This window comes from Schistocerca gregaria, chromosome 3 (assembly GCF_023897955.1).
Source record: "Schistocerca gregaria isolate iqSchGreg1 chromosome 3, iqSchGreg1.2, whole genome shotgun sequence".
NCBI classification, from domain to species: domain Eukaryota; kingdom Metazoa; phylum Arthropoda; class Insecta; order Orthoptera; family Acrididae; genus Schistocerca; species Schistocerca gregaria.
The window spans coordinates 856,651,579-856,677,944 of NC_064922.1; the positions used below are offsets into that span (position 1 = coordinate 856,651,579).

At 39.7% G+C, this 26,366-nt stretch overlaps 1 protein-coding gene across 2 annotated transcripts in view; it reads right to left on the minus strand.

Moving 5' to 3' along the window:
- LOC126354832 (neprilysin-4-like) overlaps positions 1 to 26,366 on the minus strand; it is a 141,982-nt gene that overhangs the window by 109,241 nt on the left and 6,375 nt on the right. Inside the window, exons 1-6 of one of the 2 annotated variants that reach the window (XM_050004780.1) lie at positions 12,166 to 12,298; positions 11,969 to 12,069; positions 11,804 to 11,875; positions 4,164 to 4,325; positions 3,927 to 4,010; positions 1,279 to 1,484 (exon numbers count right to left, since the gene is read on the minus strand). In XM_050004780.1, the coding sequence (XP_049860737.1) occupies positions 1,279 to 1,484; positions 3,927 to 4,010; positions 4,164 to 4,325; positions 11,804 to 11,875; positions 11,969 to 12,069; positions 12,166 to 12,179 (639 nt within the window). In that variant the 5' untranslated portion in view covers positions 12,180 to 12,298. Of the gene's footprint in view, positions 1 to 1,278; positions 1,485 to 3,926; positions 4,011 to 4,163; positions 4,326 to 11,803; positions 11,876 to 11,968; positions 12,070 to 12,165; positions 12,299 to 26,366 lie in introns of those variants that run through there. The other variant, XM_050004779.1, reaches the window with a different exon arrangement.

Genomic DNA, 26,366 nt, shown 5'->3' on the forward strand with positions numbered 1-26,366 from the left:
TCTTGGGTTTTCTGACATTTTTATTTCTATAGACTCCATAACTATACAGCTCAACTAACTTGTCATTTGCTCTAAAATAACGGTCTCACTGGATTCAGTTTCATAATTATACTTAAGGTAGTGCTGGATGACAGCTGATTTGTCTGGTTGTCTTAATCATCATGCTACTGATGTTTCTTGGAGTTCTCCTTGGCTGTCTGAATAGTCTTTCCCACATAAGACATGCTACATTTGCTTGGCATGCACTACATGCACCCCTTTCAGTGATCAAGATTGTCTTTAACATAACAAAGAAGGCTATTTATCTTTGCTGACAGCAGCAAAATACAATGGATGTCATATTTCCTTAGGAGTCTATTAAACTTCCCAGAGATTTGGCCAGAATAAGGAAGATAAACAATTCTTGGCATCTCTTTCCCTGTCTCAGGCTCAAACTCTTTCTCAAGCATTGTTGATTTTGAGTGCAACACCATCTCAGTTTGGTGGCCTGAGTACCCATTCCTTCGGAACACTGTTCATAGCTGTTGTAATTCTTCAACAAGGCTCATTTGGCCTGGCAGCATTCAAGCTCTACAGACCACAATGTTTAATCTGGAATTACTTTTTGATGGATTTTGATGGCTTCAGGCATGGAGGTAAAGGTCAGTGGGCATGGGTTTTCTATGTGCCCTTGACCAACAGGTCCCTCTGGTCTTCTTTTAACTAACATGTCCAGGAAAGATAACTGGCCGTCTTTTTCAGTTTCCATCAGGAATTTTATACAATGATGGATAGAGTTTAAAATGTTTTACAATAAATACAAGGACATGAGAATGTGACTAAAGAAATGAGTAAACAAACATTGAACATTTCTGAGATCAATTCTAAGGATTTTCTGATACAACTTGTTTTATGTCCAGAAAGTCTGCTGTTATGATCTTAAAATGAGAGTTTGTGACATATGAACAGGTTACTTTGCAAGAAAGATAAACCTGTTCTGGAATTTTTGCACATTCAGAATTCTCAGTTAAATGCATCACACATAGTTATTGATGTGACTTATGTCAGTATTGTGTAGCAAACTTTCAAGCACTTGTTGAGTCATTTTTTTTGTATTTTTTAAATACTGTGAAAACTTAATGATATACACGCATCACATCACTTTCGTTGTATTAAAGAAAATATGAAGCTGAAAGATTTTATGTCTGTATAACGATTTACTGATGCAAATGCTGAAATAATTTTATGTAATTATTAACTTCTAAAGAAACAGTCACCTCACAAAAGTTTAAAACTTACAGTTATGACACTCCGGCTAGAATTTTTACGGTCCAAGTAAACATAGACCAGGATGAGAGGGGAAACAGCAAGCTTCTTTGTCAAAAATGCCACCGCTTTCTGCCAGTCAAATGTGAGTTCATCCCAGTCATCATGTGCCATGGGCCACCCTCCTAGTTCCTCTAACATCTTGCTTAGCAGTTCGAGACCATCAGCTTCCACAGTGCCTGTGAAATATCTTCAGTTCATAATTTTAAAAATCAATTAACAGTAATATTAATTCTTGACTCATTATCTCCCATTTTAAAGCACTTTTTAACATATAAGGCTAAAAACACACCAAATAGTAGAGAAAGGAAGGACAGACAAATTCAGGGTGTGTGTGAGGGGGGGCGGGAGCATTGAGCAGGGGCTGCATGAGCTATGGTATGTATGTGTGTGTACGTATACTCTACAGCTCAAACCAGGAACCAGGATTCACCCAAAAGGTGGCAAAGATTTCAGTGACATGAAATAAGGGAAAGGCGACCACTCATCTAGATAGGATCAATGTGCGGTGCGCAGAAATTCATAAAACAGTTGACACTAGCTTTCTAGCTTCTGCTCTTTTTCAGATAAGAGTACACACAATCACACACACAACCTCAGACACTCAAACATATGCACTCGTGTAGCAGCAGGCGTATATGTTTGTATGTGTGAATGTGTGTACCCTTTCTAGAAAAAGAACAAGAGCTCAAAAGCCAGTGTTAACTGTTTTCTATTACATGTTTGTGTGTGCCATGCACAAATCCTCCATAGGTAACTGGTTGCCTTTCTCTTATTTTATCCATGAATTTCCATTATAGTTTTCAGTAATGCTTTGGCCAACTCAACACATATACATCTACATACATACTCCGCAAGCCACTGTATATTGCATGGCGAAGGATGTCTTGTACCACTACTAGTCACTTCCATTCCTGACTCAATCGCAAATATAACAATGGACAAACGACTGTCTATGTGTCTCTGCACATGCCCTAATTTTGCTTAACTTGTCTTCATGATCTATGCACGAAATGTACATTGGTAGCATCATGTATTGATGGAACATAGAAGAAAAATAGCAGGATGCCTCTCAATTGCTTTGATGTCCCCCCCCCCCCCCCCCTGTTCACGATCCCAAACACCTGAGCAGTACTGAAGAATGTGTCACATTAGTGTCCTATTTGCAGTCTCCTTTATAAGTGAGCCATAATTACCGAAAGTTCTCCCAGTAAAATGAAGTCAATGACTCATCTTCCCTACTGCTGTCCTTACATGATCTGACTGTGACAAGCAGCACACCACTACTATATTTGTACACCACAGGATTGTAGTTCCCAGTTATCTGCATTAACTTACATAGCTCTAGAGCAAACTTCAACTATTTGGTGAGTTGTTATCTTAACTCCTTCAATTATTTATATTTCACTAGGACTTTCATCATATTTATAACTTCAGATTTTGTATCAAAAGAAATATTCAAAATGTAAAATTATAAGAAGACAGAATGGCTGGTGATTACTTACCTTCAGGAGGAAAAATTTCAAGTACTTGCCCACAGAACTGCTTAAAAAAAAATACCTAAGTCATCCATTCTTTTCTGCAGCTGTGAATGAACGATGTGTCAGAACAGAGAGTCAAGTCACTCAGATTACAGGTTGAGGAGACTCATCTGATGTGAAGATGAGGAGAGACATTGTGTTTGTCCCAATTAAGAGATGTTAGAAACACAGAGAGCAAAGTAAAGTGAATTAATGAGAAGCTGGATGATTGGTACACTCAAGAACCAGGAGAAAGTGAGAGGTAACAACTAATAGAGGAATAATTGAGTACAATAATAAACAAATAGTTAGAAAGCGTGCGCATGTGTGTGTGTGTGTGTGTGTGTGTGTGTGTGTGTGTGTGTGTGTGTGTGTGTGCGCGCGATGGGTGTGTGTGTGTGTGCGCGATGGGTGGGTGGGTGGGTGGGTGGGTGGGTGGGTGGGTGTGTGTGGGTGTGTGTGTGTGTGTGTGTGTGTGTGTGTGTGTGTGTGTGTGTGTGTGGGTGGGTGGGTGGGTCTGGGGGAGGAGGGAGTGGGGAGGGTGGGGCTGTTTGTTGCAGAGGTTACGGCTAAGAGTGTGGAGGGATGCAAGGATGTGCTGAAGATCAGCAGGGAAACTATTATTGGTTGGGAGGATCCAAACGGCTCATACAGAGTAGCAGGCGCTGAGGTCTATTGAGTCATGTTGCAGGGCTTGTTCAGCAACTGGGTGTTGGGTGCCACAAGGCAGACAGTTCTTCTGTGTCCACTTATGCACTCAGCCACTTTAATGGTGCTCATTCCTGTATAAAATTCCACGTAATGGACAGGTTATATGGTAAACAAAATGTCTTACTGTGATTTTAGGATCTACCACTGGTGGTGCTAGAGTATGCCTAAATGATGATAAGTGCTGTGTGGGACAGGTTTTATGATGAGAACAGTTGTATGCGTAAAGACTTGGGGAGTGGGGATAATGCTATTGGAAGACCACTTCCTTAATACATGTATTAGACAGCCATTCTGTTGCCTTGTATTTCTACAGTTAACTTCAAGTATTTCTATATACTCATCATAGAAATTACATAGAGGTACTCCATGTATTAAACATAAGAATATTACCCAAATCCATGCAAGATTTATAAAACTTTTTGGCAGAATTCACTGGAGGTGGATCATTTTGGTTCTCAGGAGACTCTAAAATTCCTATTAAAAAAAAGGTAGGAAGTTAGTACACTGATTAACGTAATTATTAGAAACAGGACACAAAAATATGAATCAGATCATTAAACATATTCAAGTTGTTTGTTTGTTTGTTTTTTTTTTCCTTCATGACAGCAAATGAGTTTTTTACCATACCTTTGAGTTGTAGATCCAACTTCTCTGTCACTACATCAAACTGATTCATGTGGGACTCAGTTGGAGGTACAGGATGCTTTTTGACCCAGCCACCACAAGCAAATTTGTAGAAATCTTCACAAGGGTTGACATTAATATCAATTGTATCCAATAACACAGATGCTGTAAGTAAAACATAGTAATTTTAACTAAACGCTATGCCAATATGATATAGAGGTCAATGTGGTGGATCATGCATATACATGAAGGAGGGAATTATGTATAAAATTAGAAATGACGTTATGGCATCAAGTGAGGATAAACATGTAGAAATAGAGATAAAAAACCTAGATGTACTCCAAAGACTAACTGTACTATGTATTTATCATTCTCCCAGTGGTGACATGGACACAGTCACTACAAAGTTAACCCAAGCATTACATATGGTCTCCAAAGGCAAAATCATCATTTGTGGAGATCTGAACATTAACATGATGAACCCAGATATGTAGTGCAATAGTTTTCTAAACATTATGTACACCTATGGTATAACACCATTAATTAACACTGCCACTAGGATAACCAGACATTCAGCATCAAGTATTGACCATATGCTAATGGACATAGAGAAACATAGGTGTGACATTGTCATAGAGAAAGATGAGTGTGGCATTGTCATAGATGACCTTGGCATCTCAGACCATTCCAGTCAGTTATTAAAATTAGGCATAGAATTACATCAGGGCTTCCCAACATGTGGTCCACAGACCTCTTAGGGGTCCACCGGCTCTTTCTAGGGGGTCCGCGGCCACCTTTCACCAAATCGTGTAAAATAATGAGTAAAATTATTGAATAAAAATGTGAAAATCAAATTCATCACCATGGTCCCCCCCCCTGTGTGAAAAACGTGTACTTTTACTTCAGGTCGGAGAATGCAGCTTCTCTGATCAACTGTTACGCAATAATACGGGGGTTGTTTGTGTGCCAGCTCACAGCACTAGATGTGCTGAAACCTTTTACGCATGTGCGGAGCGATCTTTGTCGACCAATCACAGCACTCGCTGGCACGTATGCAGCCCCAGGCAACAATAAATGTTAAACTTGCTTTGTCAGTGCACTACCTATTTCATAAGTTGATTTTTGACCAGTTTATTACTTCTAGCATGGATCGGTGACTGAAGTCATGATCATTGAAGAAGGGTGCAGTTTCTCCATCGCCTTCACAACAAGGGAAGTTTCCAGTTGAAATGAATGAGGAGAGAGGACAACCAAAGGAAGAACAATTGCAAGAAGCTCCACAGCCGGATTTATTATGTGAAAACACTGCAAGTACTCCATTGGTTGCAATATCCTGTGGACGTGAAATAACCAAGAAGCGTAAGTACAACAAAAGCTATTTAGAAATGGGCTTTATGGAGACAAAGGAGGGTAAAGCTCAGTGTGTAATTTGTGCGCGAGTCCTTCCAAACAGTGCAATGGTTGCAGTTAAATTGCACCGTCATTTTGAAGGTACTCACCCAGATTTCCAGGCTAAAGACATCGATTTTTTCTTAGTGCTGAATTAGCTGCTTCTCAGCGTTGTGTGAAAATGCATGCAAAAACAATCAATTAAAATTCATTAAAGGCTTCATTCATGGTTAGTTATTGAGTGGCAAAAACAGGCAAAGCTCATACCTTTGTAGAAAATCTCATAAAGCCCTGTGTTAATGATATTGTTTCTTGCATGCTAGACAAAAAGGCAGTAAATGGCTTAAATCGCTCTGAGCACTATACGTCTTAACTTCTGCGGTCATCTTTCACCAAGTACTAATTAAACCAACTAACCTAAGGACATCACACGCATCCATGCCTGAGGCAGGATTCGAACCTGCGACCGTAGCAGTCATGCGGTTCCAGACTGGAGCACCTAGAACCGCACGGCTACACCGGCTGGCGCAAGGCAGTAAAGCTTGTATCTTTGGTGCCATTATCAAACAATACTGTCAAGAGATGCATTGTTGACATGTCAAATGATGTGAAAGACACTCTTGTTTCTCACATCCAACACATTTCATTTTCTCTGCAGATAGATGAATCCACTGATGTTGGAGGTTTAGCGATTTTATTGGCTTTTGTCCGTTATGAATATTCTGGATGTTTTGAGGAGGACCTCTGGTTATGCAGACCACTACCTGCCAACACAACAGGTGCTGAAATATTCCATCTATTGGATGATTTTTTAAGGAGTAACGAAGTTTCTGGTCTAATTGCATAGATGTGTGCACAGATGGTGTAAAAGCTATGACGGGTCATACAGTTGGAGCAATAACAAAAGTAAAAGAAAATGCCAAGAATTGCAGCAGTACTCTCCACAGATATGCTTTAGCTTCGTTCAAGGAAGTTTTAGACGAATCCATTCAAATCATTAACTACATAAAATCAAGGCTGTTGAAGTCAAGACTTTTCACAATACTGTGTGAAGATATGGGAAGCCTTCATCGTTCCCTGCTTTTCCACGCAGAAGTGAGGTGGCTCTCACGTGGGAATGCACTCTCTCGGTTGTAGGGATTAAGATTGGAAGTCTTAGCTTTGCTTTTGGAGCATAACACCAAATTAGCAGACCTTATTAATGACGAAAATTGGCAGTGCATACTTGCCTATTTGTCAGATATTTTCTCCAAAATGAACAAAATGAATATTTCACTCCAAGGGCAAAGTGAAAGAAAGGTTGTTGCTATTGACAAAGTTCGAGAATTCACGAGGGAAATCAGTTTTCGGGCAGAGAGTGTCAAGGAGGGGGAGGTCGAGTGTTTTCCTCTTCTCAAGGAGTTTTTGAAAAACAAAACATTGGCGCTTGAGAAGAATTTGTTTCATTAAATTCTGGAACATCTCCGAAGCTTGATGTCATTGTTGGAGCATTATTTCCCAACATCTGAAGATGAGAAGCTGCAGAAATACGAATGGGTGGTCAACCCATTCACTGTATCCAGAAAGCCGAACATTCTATCATCAAATGAATATAAGTTCTTGATAGAAATTGCCACAGACCCTACCTTGAAATCAAGTTTTGACATTGACGGTTACTCACACAAGAAATACTACCCCCTTGTTGAAAAGGCAAAACGTGTACTACTTCTGTTTGCCACAACATACATGTGTGAATCTGGATTCTCGATCTATGCTGCCCACAAAACTAAATACCAAAGCTGTCTAGATGCAGAACCAGACATCCGTCTCCAGTTGTCAAGATTTGAACCCAAATTTTCAAAAACTGTGTCATCAGAAGCACCCTCAACCATCACATTAGGATTCAATTCTTATTCTTACAGACTCATCTATAGTAAAGAAGAAAGCATTTTTCTTCATAGATGCTCAGTGAACGTACCTGAACTATAATTCTGTAGGAATTTTGTTTCTGTCTTCTATCATTTACAAAATTATTATTAATTGAATGCTATTGACATTGATATTTTTGTTACAAAAATTAAAATGATCTCTAAAGCTAATTTCTTTTCTTTATAATATATTCCGTCCTCTCAGTTTAAAATATGGCCTGCCTATACTTGAATTACAATTACTTGCTATTACTCTGACACTATATTGTGGCAGCTGGCTGCGAGCGTAAACAAATTAGGACTTTTCATGTGCCACTTTGTAAAAGGTAAACCTCCTCTGCCAGAATTGTTTCCGTTGAGGAAAAAAAGTCTCATGTTCTGTGAAATGCTTTGTCTTTTTACATAGAAATAAGAGAGTCTGTTTGTATGTTTTCCTAATTTGTTTACCGTCAAGGCTGACTGCCTCGATATAGTGTCCAAGTAGTAGTTGAAGTTGTCAGCTGCGGCTAAACTGTTGCCACGCTGCCTGCCACTTGCCAGCTACCAATTGATAGTACACTGTTGCAACGCCGCCTGCTAGGTGCTGGCTATCGACTGACAGCTGCTGTTCAGTAGATATGCAAATACTTAAAAATAACTAGACTTTCCAAGCTGTTTACTTGGGCATGAAAATCTGTTGTGAAACTGGAAAACGGCTTTATAAAAGCAGATTTCCATAATCGATTTTGAAGTGTTTACCTGACCAACCAAAAGCGGAACTGGGACAGCGGCTTACAAAATCTGGTTTTGGAAACGCATGTAAACTGGGTGAATGTATTCTCACACATTGCACAAAAGATGTCACAATAGTCCTTCAAAGGCAATTCCTTGGCCTCTTTTCTTTAGTGATGTGTTTGTATCCCGAATCATGGGTCTGCCTCTTTTCTTCACAGCTTCGCAGAATGGCCGCGCAGTCTAAGGCGCCATGTTGTCATGTATTGCGCCTCCGCTCCCGCCGGATTTTCGAGTCCTCCCTTGTGTGTGTGTGTGTGTGTGTGTGTGTGTGTGTGTGTGTGTGGTTTTTTTATCCTTAGTGGAACTTAAACTTATGTTAATAGTTTGTAGGACTAGGAACTGATGACCTCAGCATCTAAGTCCCATATACTTAACATACATTTGAACATTTTTCTTCGGATTTCACGAAAAACCACACACACACACACACACACACACACACACACACACACACACACACACGACTGTTACAAACTATGCATGCTCCTTACACAACAGTAGCCAAACAGTGGAAGTGAACAGACCACAAGCAGCAGCTTGTCAACAGTGAACAGTTTGGATGTGACATTGATTGCTCTTGGAGGAAGGCAGCTCCAACATGTGAATTGTCAATTACCAAATAATTTTAATCAGGTTATAGTGTGTTGAACAAAGGGAGTAAAACCACTAGTATGTGTCTGGATACAGTGGGAATTCAAATTGGATCGTTAATTTCAAGTTGTTTTCATTCATCTCTAAACCAAAGACTATTGATACTTCGGGGAGGGGCATTGGGAACATGGCACTTGCATTAAGAAGCTTTCAGTTCTCATGGATTTCACTTGAAATTTAAAGTTACTGTGATCTTCACTGACTAGGTGTCCGCCATGGATTTTTGACTGAAGAAGGGGTCTGCCAGCTGAAAAGGTTGGGAAGCCCTGAATTAGATAATAACACTAAAATACACAACTACAGTGGGGTTTCCCTAAGTCAAAAAGAGCTCTGTTTGTCTCAATAATTAACAGTGAAACATGGGAGGAAGTGTACAGAGAAACTACTATAAATGGGAAGTTTTCAAAGTTTATGTCAATATTTAAATTCAGATTCGAAGAAGTGTGTTCTAAGAATCATTAAATCATGCAACAATAACAGTTGGGCAGCAAATGGGATAAGGAAATCTTCTGAAACCCTCAAGCACCTTAGCTCAATAAAAAAATACCGCAATAATTCAGTATTTCATAACTATTATTATGCAAAGAGAAAGATCTATAGAAAAGTATTGTTAGTGGCTAAAAGGTACCAAAATGACAAATTTATAGAAAAAGCTAATACTACCATCAAAGCAGCATGGAAAATCACCAAACAAGAAACTAAAAGGAAAAAATTAAAGCCAATAAACATGCAGTTTCAACACAATGATAACAAAATAAATGACCCCAAAAAATTAGCAAACTTTGCCAATCAGTATTTCAGCAACATAGCAACAAAACTACAACAGAAGTTCAGCAAAACAAAGCATTTACAAATGTTGAACAAATTGCCACACACAATGATGCTATGACCAACCACAGCAGAAGTAGTACACAATGTTGTGAGTAACCTAAAATGTAAAAATTAAGCATGCGTAGATGAAGTACCTGTGTGCTTACTGATGGACTATATAGACGACATCAAAGACCCTTTAGTGCACATAATCAATGAATTCTTCTCCACAGGCTGCTTCCCAGACATACTAAAGCATGCAAAAATCCTACCTATACATAAGAAAGGTGACCCAGAAATCATAGAAAATTACAGATGAATCTCATTACTGTTATCCTTTTCAGAAGTCATAGAGACCAGAATAAAAAACAGGCTCGTGGGGTACTTAACGAAGTTCAATCTTCTGAGTCAAGAGCAATTTGGTTTCCCGGCTGGATTAGGGGGTTGGGTTGTTTGGGGAAGACCAGACAGCGAGGTCATCGGTCTCATCGGATTAGGGAAGGAAGTTGGCCGTGCCCTTTCAAAGGAACCATCCCGACATTTACCTGGAACGATTTAGGGAAATCACGGAAAACCTAAATCAGGATGGCCGGACGCGGGATTGAGCCGTCGTCCTCCCGAATGCGAGTCCAGTGTGCTAGCCACTGTGCCACCTCGCTCTTTCCGGGCTGGCAAAAGCATAAATTCATCTGAAGCTCATTTCTCAAATGTTACCCTCAAAGCACTAGACAAAGAAGACCACATAACAGTGATCTTCCTTGATTTGACCAAAGCATTTCACACAGTAGACCACACAATTTTGTTAAAAAAACTAAATGCACTAACATGGGGTTTCATTCATACCTGCATAACAGGGTCCAACAGGTGGAGATCACTCAAACTGACTCCAATCATACCTTTTCATATCTTTCAAACCCAGAATACAACAATATAGGAGTCCCCAGGGAAGTGTGCTGGGCCCAGTCCTCTTTTTAATATACATCAATGATTTTCCATAACGAGCAAACATGAATGGAAAAAAAAAGAATCAACAGTATTAATTTCTACTTAAACAGAAAACCAAAGAGTACCAAGCTAAAAGTTAATGATGAGCACATAGAATGTAACCATCAACAAAAATATTAGGCATGCATGTCGATCCTCAACTGAATTGGACCAGGCACACTCCAGTACTTGGAAAGCGAATAGTTTCAGCATGCTATGCACTTAGGACAATAAATTCAGTGTGTAGTAGCTCGTGTACTAGAACTGCATATTTTGCAGATGTGCACTCTATAGTCAGTTATGGCATATCCTTCTGGGGATCAACAGAGCAGAACAGACAAACAATATTTAAGTTGCAAAAAAGTACCGCACGAATCATAAAGAAAAGTAGCAATAGATCCCACTGCATGGAGTTATTCAAATCTTTGGGTATATTGACAGTTCTGTGTGAATATATTTTTCAGACACACATAAAAAACACACTGACCAGTTCCCGATAAACAGTTCCATACATGCACATGAAGTCAGACACAGACAACACTTACACCCCTATAGGAAAAACAAGTCAAAAACTCAAAATAGCATGTTATATAATGGAATTAAATTGTACAACAATCTTCCACAAGGGATCAAAGACATAAGCAAAGTAGATAACTTCAGGAATTCACTAAAAAAATATCTCTTGGAAAAGTGTTTTCATATTGTCAAGGATTACTTGGAATGATGTAAATATATAGTTATATGTGGAAATTATCAACTGTGTTATTAACTGCTTTAACAATGTATCTTTATGTAACAATATTCATGAATTCCAATTGCGATAATTATAAATTTGTGTACCTACTGTATATACTTATGTTGACAACATCCATACGATCCTTATTGTCTAAAGATGGATAAATAAATAAATAAATAAATAAATAACATGTGCAGCTGTAACCTGTACATTTTTTCTGTTTAAAACAAAACATAAAGAGGACAGTTGTATATCTTTTGCACTATTTCCCTTGATCTGCACAAAGATATGTGATTGCAGATTTTAATGCTGGTTTGCATCAAAATAGTTAACACTATTTCAAATAAATTATGTGTATGTTGGAGAGGTCAATATGTGTCAGCGATACTTACCTGCTTGTTTACATTCTTCTGTTAAACAGACCTTATTTCCTTTTGTCGGTCCATTTAGTTCTGTTGCTGACACTAAAAAACAAAGTATTTTGTAATGTTAGGTGTTGCATGTATGATATATAAAGCACACTTAACTCATTTCTAATTAAAACAACATATAATTACCTTTTGGATGTAACAAAAAGTACTGCAGATCAGCAGAGATAGCGAGTGATGGCAAGGGTATACATGTAATGAATACCGTTATTTGCAGGATACTTTTCTTACTGGAATATAAAATTTAAAAATCAGTAGTTGAAGTCACTCATTTTTAAACACTTTGTTTCACTTAAGTATGCACTACACAAACAAAGACCACTCACAGTGATGTACACATTTAGCCCCATAAGGCACAATGTCACACTGGTACATTTCTAACACAATGACATACTGAATAGCATCTTGTATTTACTATTTTGTTATCAGAATGTTTATTTAAAGGATCAAAGAACTTCTATTATTAAATTCACTCAAAGATGATTTATTATAGCAAGAATTATTTGTCTCTGATTTATTGATGCAACCAGTGGTCACATGTGTTCACAGATATCTACAAATTAATGTATATATCATATATTCGCTGGAAAGACACCAGTAATAATAATAACAACAATAATAATTTTGCTAATACAACTTTGTACGAAAAAGTTAACACTAGGAGAAAATCCAGTGTTGCTGTTTTATGTGCATTTAATGTCAACATGTATTACATACCCACAAATTCCAGTTATTCAGGTTTTTTTAAACTTTTCTTGCTCTTCAAAAATTAACTGTGGAAGTTAAAACTTATATTTAATACTCTGTATTATTACAAAAACTGTGATGCTATAAATAATATGCTTAAATTAAGAAATGGAATCCATATTTAAGAATTAAATTAACTGATTAGGGGTGAAGTTACACTTTAAAGTCAGACTGATAACATGCCATACTCTAGATAGCACTTTAGTTGCTAAAGAAAAAATCAAATCACCAAGAAGAATATAGTCTTTCTTTGTTAACACATATTTAACCATTTTGGAAAAAGAAGTGTACCAGACTCCATCAGAATAGCATCGTTTGGCAAATAAAATGCAGAATTTAGACTATTATAGTTGCAAAGCAATTAGTTTGGTACAGTACTGATATTCACAACAAAAAATAAAAACAAGGAAAGTTTATTCTTTTCTCTCCTCACCTCAAACTACTGAAGAAAATCGACCTACCATACTCACATCTGCCCTTCATTGTGCAGTTTCTTAATACACACAATTACAGTGATAGTTCAGCTGCTCAATATGTAAGCACGGGACTAGAAATGTGAATATTTTTAATTTAACCCATTGGTTATTTTCGGATTTTTTTCTGGAAATTGAATTTATTTTCAACATTGAAACATCGGAGAAAGGCCAAGTTTTATCATAGTTCAGAAAACAAGTTAAACTACTGGTGTCCCCATTTCTCAATGGTTAACCAGTATGAAAGGTTAAAGGGAGTAAGTCCAGGAAAACACAATATTGTTCAACTTAATATTTGGGAACATGGAAGTAGTAGTTGATTCTTCCTTCTCAAAGACACAGACTGTACCAAAAGATGAGGTTTCCAGCATATTTGGTATTTTCTTAAATCCAATGTCCTAGAAAATAATATAATAATTGCACAAAAAATATATTTATGTCAAATGATAAAGAGGGCTGTTAAATTATTTTCATGGTTACTAATATAAGAATATAAAAATAAATGATTGCATATTTACAGTCATAATCCTATACTGAATTTGTGACTGAGCTAACCCCTCCTCTAACTATAATCTATTATACAATGGAAAATCCAGGATGGAATGTAACAATATTATGAAAAGGAAAGTTATAATGAATCACAGATCCATTGAACAAAAAACTGTGCCCAGTTCTTGGAAAAAAGCACAGGTCCCAATACGGGAAGTAGAAGTGATCCACAAAACTACCGTCCAATATATGCAATAGTAATTTGTTGTAGGATCTTAGAACATATTCCAAGCTCAGACATAATGAGGTATCTTGAACAGAATGACCTCCTCAATGCCAGCCATCATGGATTCAGAAAACATCCACCTTGTGAAACCCAATTAGTAGTTTTCTCACATGACATACTGAAAGCTTTGGATCAAGGCAATCAGGTAGAAGCAGTATTTTTTGATTTCCAAAATCCATTTGACTCAGAACCACCTCTATACTTATTGTCAAAACTACAATCATATTGGGTATCATATGAAATTTGTGACTGTACCGAAGAATTTTTGGCAGGGAGGATGCAGCATGTTATCTTGGACGGAGAGTCATCATCAGACGTAGATGTAACTTTGGGTGCATCCAGGAAAGTGTGCCATTCATAATGTATATTAATGCCTTTGCAGACAATATTAACAGTAACATCAGCCTTTTTTTAGATGATGCAGTTATCTATAATGAATTACTATGTGAAAGATGCTGCATAAATATTCAGCCAGATCTAGATAAGATTTCAAAGTGGTGCAAAGGTTGGCAACAGTCTTTAAATGTTTAGAAATGTAAAATGGTCCACTTCACAAAATGAAAAAACATAGTATCCTATGACTATAATATCAGCGAGTCACTGTTGGAATTGGTCAACTCATACAAATACCTGGCTGTAACACTCTGTGGGGATATGAAATGGAATGATCACACAGGTTCTGTTGTGGCTAAAGCAGGTGGTAGATTTCACTTTATTGGTAGAATACTGGGGAAGTGCAATCAATCTAAAAAGGAGATTGTTTACAAATAACTCATGCAACCTATCCTAGAATACTGCTCAAGTGTATGGGACCCACAGCAAATAGGACTAACAGGGGATATTGAACATACACAGAGAAGGGCAGCGTGAATAGTCACAAATTTGTTTAATCTGTGGGATAGTGTCACAGAGATAATGAAGTAACTGAAATGAAAGATTCTTGAAGATAGTCGTAAATATTCACAGAAAGTCTGTTAAAAAAGTTTTAAGAACTGGCTTTAAATGGTGGCTGTAGGAATATACTACATTTGCTTGTGTACCACTCACATAAGGATCATGAGAATAAGATTAAAATAATTACTGTATGCACAGAGGTATTCAAACAATCATCCTTCTCGCTCTCCATAAGTGAATGGAACAGGAAGAAACCCTAATAACAGGTACAATGGGGCATACCCTCGGCCATGCACGTCATGGTAGTTTGCAGAGTATAGATGTACATGTAGATGTAACTCTGGAGTTTTTAGAGTGATTACAACATACTAAGTGGACATATTCCTCACTGTGTGACTGAGTGAAGTGGCAGCATGGTCAGCACACTGGATTCATATTGGGGGGGGGATGACATTTCAAATCTGCATCAGGCCATCCAGATGTAGGTTTCCTGTGATTTCCCTAAATTGCTACAGGCAAATACCAGGATGGTTCCTGTGAAAGGGCATAGGTGATTTCCTTCTCCATCACTGTCAAAGTCTGAGCTTGTGCTCCATCTCTATTGATCTCATTCTCGATAGGGCATTATACCCCAATTTTCATTCCTTTTTTTATTACTGCGTGAAGAAAAATTCAATGAAGTAAGGCATCCCTTGTAAACTTGGAGCTGAAAAGTATTGTGGAATAAAACACACATGAGTTGAGGTATGGATGGAAAGATAGTGATGAAAAAAATTGATGTTAGAAGCAAACAGACAGTTTCCAGGGTCATGGTTGGCAACAATCCTGGTGACATCCAAGTCCACATTTTGTTAAGCAGATTAAAATATATTTCTGCAAAACCTTCTAAAGGGAATTAAATATACAACAAATTATTTTCCCTATTCTTTATGTTGTGAGAAATTATTCCTCTTCCCATAACCTTAAATATACACATGCATACATAAACATGCATTTATGAAGCAAAGTATCATGAATAAGAAAATGGCACAGAGTTGTCATCAGTTGACACAGTTAATTAGTTGTAAATAAAATAGAAAGAAACTTCCACATGGGAAAAATATATTAAAAACAAAGATTCCAAGACTTACCAAGCGGGAAAGTGCCGGCAGACAGGCACATGAACAAAACACACAAACACACACACAGAATTTCTAGCTTTCGCAACCGATGGTTGCTTCTTCAGGAAGGAGAGGGAAAGACGAAAGGATGTGGGTTTTAAGGGAGAGGGTAAGGAGTCATTCCAATCCCGGGAGCGGAAAGACTTCCCTTAGGGGGAAAAAAGGACAGATGTACACACACACACACACACACACACACACACATATCCATCCGCACATACACAGACACAGCCCTGTGTCTGTGTATGTGCGGATGGATGTGTGTGTGTGTGTGTGTGTGTGTGTGTGTGTGTGTGTGTGCGCGCGCGAGTGTACATCTGTCCTTTTTTTCCCCTAAGGGAAGTCTTTCCGCTCCCGGGATTGGAATGACTCCTTACCCTCTCCCTTAAAACCCACATCCTTTCGTCTTTCCCTCTCCTTCCTGAAAAAGCAACCATCGGTTGCGAAAGCTAGCAATTCTGTGTGTGTGTTTGTGTGTTTTGTTCATGTGCCTGTCTGCCGGCGCTTTCCCGCTTGGTAAGTCTTGGAATCTTTGTTTTTAATACAGTTAATTAGTTGTTTAGAATCACATTGTGTGTTAAATTAATGTAATAGTTAATTATCATGTGAAATATTCTACTTCATAATTTCAGTACAAAAAGCATACATTTCTACCTACAATGTAAAGAAGGCAGTGAGTGGCAGATAGGCGCACTAAAAAATAGCTGCTAGAGCAATTGAATCATATTCTCTACCAGGGTAGCAGCTACCTCTTGCCATGCCCTGAAATGAGAAATATCCTCCCCACACTTTCCACAGTTGTATTCCACCATCTCCCCAACCTGTGAAATACCCTTGTCCATTCCTATTCTATCCCTGTTCCCAATCTCTTGCCCTGTGACCCATATCCCTGAAATGACCTAGATGCGAGACTTATCCCATACATCCTCCTGCTACCACCTACTCAAGTCCTGTCACAGTTATCTCCTACTCCATCAAAGGCAGGGCTGCCTGTGAAAGCAGCAATGTGATCTACAAATTTACCTGCAGCACTGTACTACATTCTAGATGGGCGTGACCACTAACAAACTGTCTGGTCACATGAATGACCACCTCTAAATTATGCCCACAAGACAGCTGGACCACCCAGTTACTGAGTCAAACATGCTGTACTTGACTTCAACAAGCCTATGTCATCTGGCTTATCCCCACCAACACTAATTTTTCTGAATTGCACATATCCTTCATTCCTGTAACCCTCTGGTCTCGATCTTCATTAGTCCCTGTTCTCCCTCTGCCTATTGCAATCCCTGCTCAGTAATGCAATAAGATGTATCCAGTTGTAATTATTACTTCATCCTGCCTGCTTTCATCCACTGAGCAACAGCATTTCAGTGTCAGAATAACTAATAAAATGAAAACAAACAAAAAAATAACTGTATGTGAAATAACTGATAAAATTTTAAAACTGACAGTATAGAGCACAACTTTCAGATCATCACTATTAGGAATTTACTATAGTAGATTGTTGGAGGAGCAGAAGATAAGTGTTTAATGCCCCGTCAAGAATGAGGTCATTAGAGATAGAGCACAAGCTAGGATTAAAGATGGATAGGGCAGGAAAGCAACCATGCCCTTTCAAAGGAACTATCCTAACATTTGCCATAAGTGATTTAGGGAAATCATGTAAACCTAAATCAGAATGGCCGGACACAGGTTTGAGTCGTCATCCTCCTGACTGTGAGTCCAATGTGCTAACCACTGCGCCATCCCACTCAGTATATTAGCAATTGATGCATTTTTTATACTTACTTTTATATAATCCATTCCCCCAGCCAATGCAATCTTCTCCAACAATGGAAGATAATAATTATGGAGAAATTTATGAAAAACTGGCAAGACTAAAAAAAAAAATATCTAAATCTGAGAGAGATTCATGTGCATTATACTGGGTGGAGAACATTCGAGTTTGTCTGTTTAGGCAGTCGTGTAACGTTGGCTGACTGGATGAGAAGAATGTACAATTATACCTTCCACATTATTGAATAAATTAACAGTTGAAGTCCAAGGCTGTAATGCCCTGGCTATTGTATCTTGCTGTGGAGGTAAGTTTAAAAACAGATAATGATTGCACTTTCGCGATTTAATATCTCTTTTTCCATCATTAGCATGTGGTGCTGTGACATTAGTAAAAGATAGCAGAGTTGCACCAGATTTTTTAACAAAGTTCTCATCATTATTTATGGATAAATTTGATCAGAAGGAAATGTTAAACCATCCAGAATTAAATAATGCATTCTGTCTCTCAAGAAATATTCAATCCAGTGACAAACACATCAACAACAATAATCAATTTTTGAAAATATAATGTAATTGGATAGATTAAAAAAATCTGGTCATCAAGCAGTGGCAAGAGAACACAAATATAAAGTTACTGAAATCTGCAAGCCTTAAGAGCCAGGTGCTCTTTCTTCTGACAGAAGGTTTGAAGCGGAAAGAAGGGGGTGAAGGAAAAGGACAAGTGAGGTGTAGGAAATGAAGAGAGTTTGGAGAAATTGCCCAGAACCCCAGGCCAGAGGAAACATACCAGATGGAATGAGAAGCATACCATCTGGGGTGTCTACTCTGACCAGGGCTTGTGGGAAACTTTTTCGGACTCTCCCAGTTTCCTAAATGTCACCAGTTAGCCTCCTTCACCCCTCTTCCTTTCCCTTCAACCCTTTTGCCAGAAAAAGAAGCCACTGGCTCTGAAAGCTTGAGGATTTCAGTACCTTTATATGTGTGTTCTCCTGCCGCCACTAGATGAGTAATTTTTTTTTTTTTTAATCCATCCAATCACAGTCACAACCAAGTTTGATTTTCTAAATGAAAATAAGGTCCTCAGTAAATATCAGTGTAATGCCAAATCAAAAGATTTAAGGAACTCTAGAAATACTAGCTCCAAATGGTTATCTGTATCCATGGGTCTTTAGATACCATGTTTAAAGACTGTAATATTGGCTTCACCTGATATGCAAAATGTTTTCAGAATCCAATCTGTTTTCTGCTACGATGCAGAGAGGTCATTTGATTCAACCACAATTTGTGTGTTTGATATGTAACAAAAATGTAAATTTCTGGATAGAAAAATACATAAAATGAGGGAAAGACAATGACTTACCTATAGAGGACTGGTGTGTGCATGCAGAAACACATAATGGAAAACAGTAAACACTAGCTTTCAGGCTCTTGCCCTTTTCCTAGTAAGAGTACACACTTTCAAACACTCATAGTTGGTCTCGTAGCTATGACGAGTGTGTGCATTTGGATGTCTGTGTGGCTGCATATGTGATTGTGCCCACTCTTACTAGAAATAGAGCAAGAGCTTGAAAGCAAGTGTTCACTCAGGGTTGCCACAAGTTTCCCCAGGTGAAATCCCCTGATATTTTCCCAATTTCCAGATACACTTTAGCATTTCCCCTGTCAAATTTTGAGATTGATTGATTAATTGAGAGGCTTTATGGGGCCAAATGGTGAGATCGTAAGTCCCGCAATTCCAGAGTTACTCACAGAAGAAATAGGGCCAGCTAAAAGTGGATGGATCCAGTCAGGGGAGTCAAACTATAAAACAAGGAAGTTAAAACACACATAGTAAAAGGCATAAAAGGTTAGGCCAAATCTAAAAACGGGAAAAAAGAGTGATCTTTCCACAGGGGAGTGGTCACGGGGCCCCAGACTGAGATAACATGAATGGAGGCCCCAACCACAACCACCCTGCCTCTGCTCCAGGAGTAGTGCAAAACACTGTATATGGAAATAACCACTTTCATAGAGGAAACTGAGGACCAGTTCAACCCCATGAACTGTCTGCTAATATTAACATTAAGGAAGACTACATTTAGCACAAAGGGGACATTCTACCATTATGTGGGATATTGTCAGTCTGGCTCCACAACCATACTGTGGTGGTGGTTCATTCCACAGGACGCAATTGGTGAGCCTGGTATGACCAATGCATAGACGGCATAAAGCAATGGACTCCTTCCAAGACGAGCGGAAGGAAGAGCACCAAAGCGCAACAGTGGACCCCTTCCAAGAGGAGTGGAAGGAAGAACACCAAAGCGCAGCAGTCTCCTTGATTGTGCGGAGTTTATTACTGAGAGCAACAGCGCACCAGATGTCATATTTGTAAGTTGGGGGGGATCCCCGTTTCTGTGAGATTACTGTCAATGGAACTAGTGAAAAAGGCACCACCAATAGTCAGACGCACCCCACAATGGTGAGGAGGATCAAGTATTTTCTGACTGGAAGGAGCCACTGAGCCATAAACTTGACTTCCATAATATAGTCTGGACAAGACCATAGCACTGTACAGACGGAGAAGAGTAGCAGGGTCTGCACTCCAAGATGTGTGGGCCAGAAGGCAGAGAGCATTAAGCTTCTGCATGCATGTAGTCTTCAGGTGGTGAATATGGGCCACATCAGCCTTTCATAAGAAAAAAAGACCCAAGAAATGCTGTGCTGTAACATCTAGGAGCTGCTCACCTAAACCAAGTTTTGGATCAGGGTATAGCGTGAATTGATGGTAAAAATGCATAACCCACTTTTGCAGGGACAAAACTGGAAGCCACGGAAGATAGCCCACTCAGAGGTCTGTCGGATGGCACCTTGAGCCGGCACTCAGCAAACGCTACCGAGTGGGAGCTGCATCAGATGCAAAAATTGTCAACAGCAACGCCGGGGTAACAGAGGTTACAAGCCCATTGGTCGCTATGAGGAAGAGCGTGACACTTAATAGAGAACCCTGTGAGATACCATTCTCCTGAATCCGAGGGGTGCTGAGTGAAGTGCCAACTGAAATCCAGAAAAGCCGGTGGGATAAAAAATTGTGAATAAAACTCAGAAGGGGGCCGCGAAAGCCTCAGTCATGGAGGGTAACTAAATGCGATGGCACCAAGCCATGTTGTATGCCTTATGTAGGTCAAAGAAGACTGTGACAAGGCGTCAACAGTTAGTAATAGTCAGTCAGATTGCAGTTTCAAATCTGAGTAAGTGGTCAGTTGGAGCTCATCCTTCCCGGAAGTCACACTGATACAGGGACAAAAGTCCTTGAGATTCTAGTGCCTAACATAATTGGAAGCTAATCATCATCTCAAGCAGTTTACAAAGTACATTCATCATGCTAATTGGGCAGTAGGTGTCAATAGACATTGGGATCCTCCCACGCTTAAGGATGGAGGTAACTATACTGTCTCACTACTGTGAGGGGAAGGCATCTGCGAGCCAAATGTGGTTGAGGACCCCAAGTAGATATTGCCTCTGTGTAATGTCCAAGTGTTGGATGATCTGGTTGTGGATGGAATCTGGGCCTGGGGCTGTCTCATGTGAAGAGGTAAGAGCCTGCAAGAATTCCCATTCAGTGAACGGATCACTATAGGGTTCAGCTTGGCGAGGAAGGGAACAGAAAAATACCTGTTCAGCTTTATGTTTCTGCTAGAGAAAGGTGGCAGGATACGAAGAGAATACCAATGCTGTTACGAAGTGTTTCATGAGGTGCTCTGCAAGGATCAATGGATCAGTAAACAGAACACCTTGGAGGATAAGTCCCTTAACAGTTGACTGTCACTGGTGGCCCAGAAGGCTACAGAGCTTGGACCAAACCTGTGATGAAGAGCCATACATCGCCAGGGAGGAAAAATAGTGCTCCCAGCATGTCTTTTTACTCTGCTTAATAAGGTAACAAGCCTTAGCATGGAGACACTTAAAAGCAAGGAGGTTGGTCTGTAAAGGATGTTATTTAAATAGTTGCAGTGTCCATTGGCGGTACTGTATAGTGACTGCTAAGTCCTTGGTCCAACAAGGTACTGGTTCGACGAGAGGGATCTGTGGATAAGGGGACAGCAGTGCCAGCAGCACAAAGAATAGTGGCAGAAATACCCTGTACGATCGCATCAATGCAGTTCAAGAGAGAAGTGTCAAAGTGCACAGCATACATGTATAAAGACCAATTGGCCCTGCTGAATGCCCAACATGAGGGCCTGTCTGCCTGGCAGAGGCAGGAGAATGACAGAATCACCGGAAAGTAGTCACTGTCACAAAGATCATCATGGAATGACTATTGTAGAAAAGCCATGAGAGCAGTGGAAGAGGTTGTGAGCTCAAGAGCAGCAAAGATTCCATGAGCGGCACTGAAGTGCATAGGGGAACTGTCACTGAGGAGACACAAATCAAAGTCTATAGTAAGCTGGTCAAGTAGAAGGCCCTACCCAGCAAAGTGGCACTCCCCCCACAGGGATGGTGCACACTGAAGTCCCCAAGGAGGAGACACGGGATCAGGAGTTGCTGTATTAAGGTAGACAGTTCAATATAAGGAAGCAGCCTACCTAGAGGGAGATAGCCTATTAAATGGTGATAGCCACAGTCATCTGCACTCTAACTGCTATCAATTCCTCATCTTTCTTAATGACTCAACTTCAACAAACTTGCCCTCAGTATGTTCCACAAAGAAAAGTCTTCCTGTCGGTTCTGGCACAGACTAGGAACCGTGGAAAGGGTCTTGCACCAAACCGGCACATCTGGCTCTCCTCCAAGGGTGTATCCAAAGAGGGTAAGGCTAGAAAGGCAGAAACAGGAACTGAGACAGAACTACATTAAGGAAGAGCTCCAGTAAAGCGGCCAGAGAGTTTTATGTGTTACATGTGCCAAATGTCTGGCCTGGAACCACCCACTCCAAACAGAGGCTCGCCTTGTGGGCAGGACAGTCGTTGGCGGGAGTTCCAATGCTCCGGAAAGATGGACAACCACTCCAAGGCTTGCACAAGTCAATCACAGCACAGGTACCAGCAGTGTGATTCCTGAGGTATCAGGGGGCTCAGCCAGATGGGTACATAACAGCCCCATCTCACAGACTGGCTTCCGAGCTGGTGACCTCACAAGGAGGTGAAGAGGCTTTGGCATGGAGAGACGGAAAGGGGGAAAAGGGAGAGGAAGAGGAGGAAGAGGAGGAGGAGGAGGAGGAGGAGGAGGAGGGCGAGAGGAATTGACACAAAAGATTCTAGAGAGGAAGTTCTTCCCCACCCGGTTTACACTACAGATTTCAAATTTAGTGATGGAGGTCAAAAGGCTGCCGGGACCAAAAAGGAAAGGCCAAAAAGGAGGAGGAAAAGCAACCAACCAAAACTGCAAGATGAAGCAAAGTCATGAGGATACCCAGGCCGACAAAAAGAAGAAAAAGAAGAAGGAAAAGGAAGGAGGACAGGGAAGACAGGGAAGGAGAAGAAAGGGGAGGGGAAAGCAGCCCAGAAGGCTGCAATAGCCCCCCCCCCCCCCCCCCCCACGTGTGCCACACTCATACCCACCAAAGAGCTGTTGGCCCCCTGGGTGACAAATTTTGAGATCTCGAGGGTAAGTAAATGCAAGGTCTTCTGTATTTCTAAACATGTGAGCAAAATTCTTAAGTAATAACATCAGCATCTTTTGCAATGAGCTGTTTTTAGGTGGAGAAAGCAAGTCAGATGTTATACATATTTCATTAAGATCGCAGATGTTATTTTATTTCAATAAAATGAACCACATTTGGTGACAAAAATAAGTATGTCATTGGAATCGCAAGACAGATTTTAAATATCTTCACTGATTTCAGAAATATTGTCAGAAAAAACAAGCCTCTTGAAAGAAGTGTATAAGGCAGGGAAGAGTTGGGTAAACCAACACTATAGGTGACTGCCAGTAAAATGTTGGTTCTACTATGTTTGATATTGTCAGTTATTGCCCACTGTGTTATGTCTATTATATTACAAGTATTGTGTGGTTTTTCTTTCACAAAATATGTGAGTATATAGTGTACAAACTGTCTGTGATGGCCACTATTTTCTTCCTCCTATCAACCGTACTTTCCAATACATAAACTACTTTCAAAGTGCCAAAATGTACTTGAACAAATAAAATGTCTATAAAATGCCACACTGAACAATGTTCTTGTGCTGAGACAGTTGCAATTCCTGAAATCCATTGTCTGCGGCCTCTGACCTGCCAAGAAGCATAGCAGCCCTGAGTCCATGGATAAACCATGAGAATCTGCCACATTACACAACACAGAAACAGACATGGCCCGCTGACAGATCAGTGAGACTAGATCTGACGAGCAGGGCCTGCACATTAGTGGGAAATGTTGGGCTTCAGATTGGCAGGCCTGATCTGTTAGAGATACCCACAGAAAGGGCCTGTGGTTTTGGCTCTTCATGGAAGTCCACTGGTGTCACCAGCTATTTACATGTCACAGACGCAATGTTGACGAAACGAGACTGCAGTGATCAATCCATGCAACATATAACTTGTCGTGAATACTCTGAAAATCAAAACTAATGTGGATAGGTACCAACTCACTATACAGATGATCACTGCGCTTCAAACAGACACATAGAAAAGACAATCACACTGTCAATACTAAGTTTTTTGCCATAGCCTTTGTCAGAACATGAGAGCACACACACATTCACACAATCATTCAGACACAACACATGCACACATGACCACTGCCTCTGGCCACTGCTTGAACAGTCTCTGAGAATCAGATCCAAATAAACCTATCCTCAAGCCACCCTGCCTCTTGTCGGCAGCTGCTAGGCTAGCAGCAAGAAGTGGTGGCAGCACTGACTGAAAGCTGAGGTGAGTGGCAGAAAGGGAAGAAGCAAAAAGAATGAGGGAGTAGGGAAGTGGTTCACCTACTCATCTGCACCCAGCCAGCGATGATGCATTACATCTAAGTAAACAAACCATTTCATCTACTGAAACAAAAACTAGATTTTTGCAGTGGTCTTTTTTTTCACGTTTCCCAGATATCTCCCTGACATGTTTGAAATTCCGTGATTTCCCCAATTTCCAGAACTTGTGGCAACCCTGTAACTGTTTTCTGTTAAGTGTTTCTGTGCACCCCGCACCAGTTTTCTATAGGTTGTGTGTATAAATTACTATTAACTGTTAATAACTGAATTTCTTTTAAATAAATGAGACTTCAGTGTTTGGCCATTTTTTATTTATTTAAACATATTAACAGTTTGGGCTGACTTGATAGGACTATTCCTGACCTATCTTTGTAAATGTTCAATGAATCAAGGCGAAATTGGTGACCTAATTTGGTAATACGAAGTAATCACACTCATCAGAAGAAGTAAAAATTAGCAAGGATCTTCTATATCAGAGTGAAATCTACAAGATAATAATGACATTTTTCCAAGCAGAAATTAACTGCCTGTCAGTTAGTTTGTGGAAAGGATTCACTACACTGGAAACCACATATCACCTCATAAAGGAAATACTGGCAAGAACAAGTATTCTGTTGTTATTTTAAGCTGTAGGCCAAAGCTTTTGATTGGAAAGAGCATAAAATTAAACTGGGGAAACCAAAATCTTACTGTATCAATAGCGCCATATTGCACAGATAAAGACTTACCTTCTTAACAGAAGCAGCCACATTGACAAACATTATCATGCAAGTAAAACCAAACACAGATTGGAATAACACAATATATGGAGTCCCAAAAGATTTATTTGAATCCTTTAAAGAACTATTCTACAAAATTGATCATGTTTGCAGGTGACACAAGTATATTAATCAAGGCTCTAAAGTCTGATACAAGAGGCTATGCCTACAGAACTTAAGCTGAAGAAACTTTAGTATTTATCCAGAGCATTTTGAAAAGGTATTAAAGTTCACAGAGAAGAAATAAAAGTTTATGGTTTGCCAATAACATTATAATTCTGTCAAGAGACAAAAAAGAATTTAGAAGATTAGTTAAATGCAGTGGGCAGTGTCATGGAAACAGTTCATAAAATGAACATCAATAAATGTAAAACAGGGGCAATGGAGTGAAGTTGAGTTTAATCAGGAGATGCCGTGGAAATTATATTGTGAAACAAGACGTTAAATGTGGCAGATGATTTGGGCAGAAACATAATGTATGATGGCTGAGGTAGAGAGGATATAAAATGCAGACTGCCAACAGCAACGAAGGTGTTTCTGAAAAAGAGACATTTACTAAAATTGAATATAAATTTAAGTCTTTTTTTTTTTTTAATATTTGTCTGGAGTGTAGACTTGTACAGAAGTGAAATTTGGATGATATTCTAAAAAAAGACTAAACTCCACCTGAACAGGTCATGAAGACCCCAGCAGTACCAACCGGCTGCCATGTCAACCTCAGCCCACAGGCATCACCGGATGCAGATATGAAGGGGCATGTGGTCAGCACACCATTCTCCCAGCTGTATGTCAGTTTGCGAGACCAGAGCTGCTACTTTTCAATCAAGTAGCTCCTTAGTTTGCCTCACAATGGCTGAGTGCACCCCGCTTGCCAACAGTGTTCAGCAGACCGGATGGTCACCCATCCACGTGCTAGCCCAGCCCGACAATGCTTAACTTCGGAGATTGATGGGAACTGGTGTTACCAGTGCGGCAAACTCATTGGATTTGATGATATACAGAGCAGACAAAAAGGGAATACAAGCTTTTGAAATGTGAT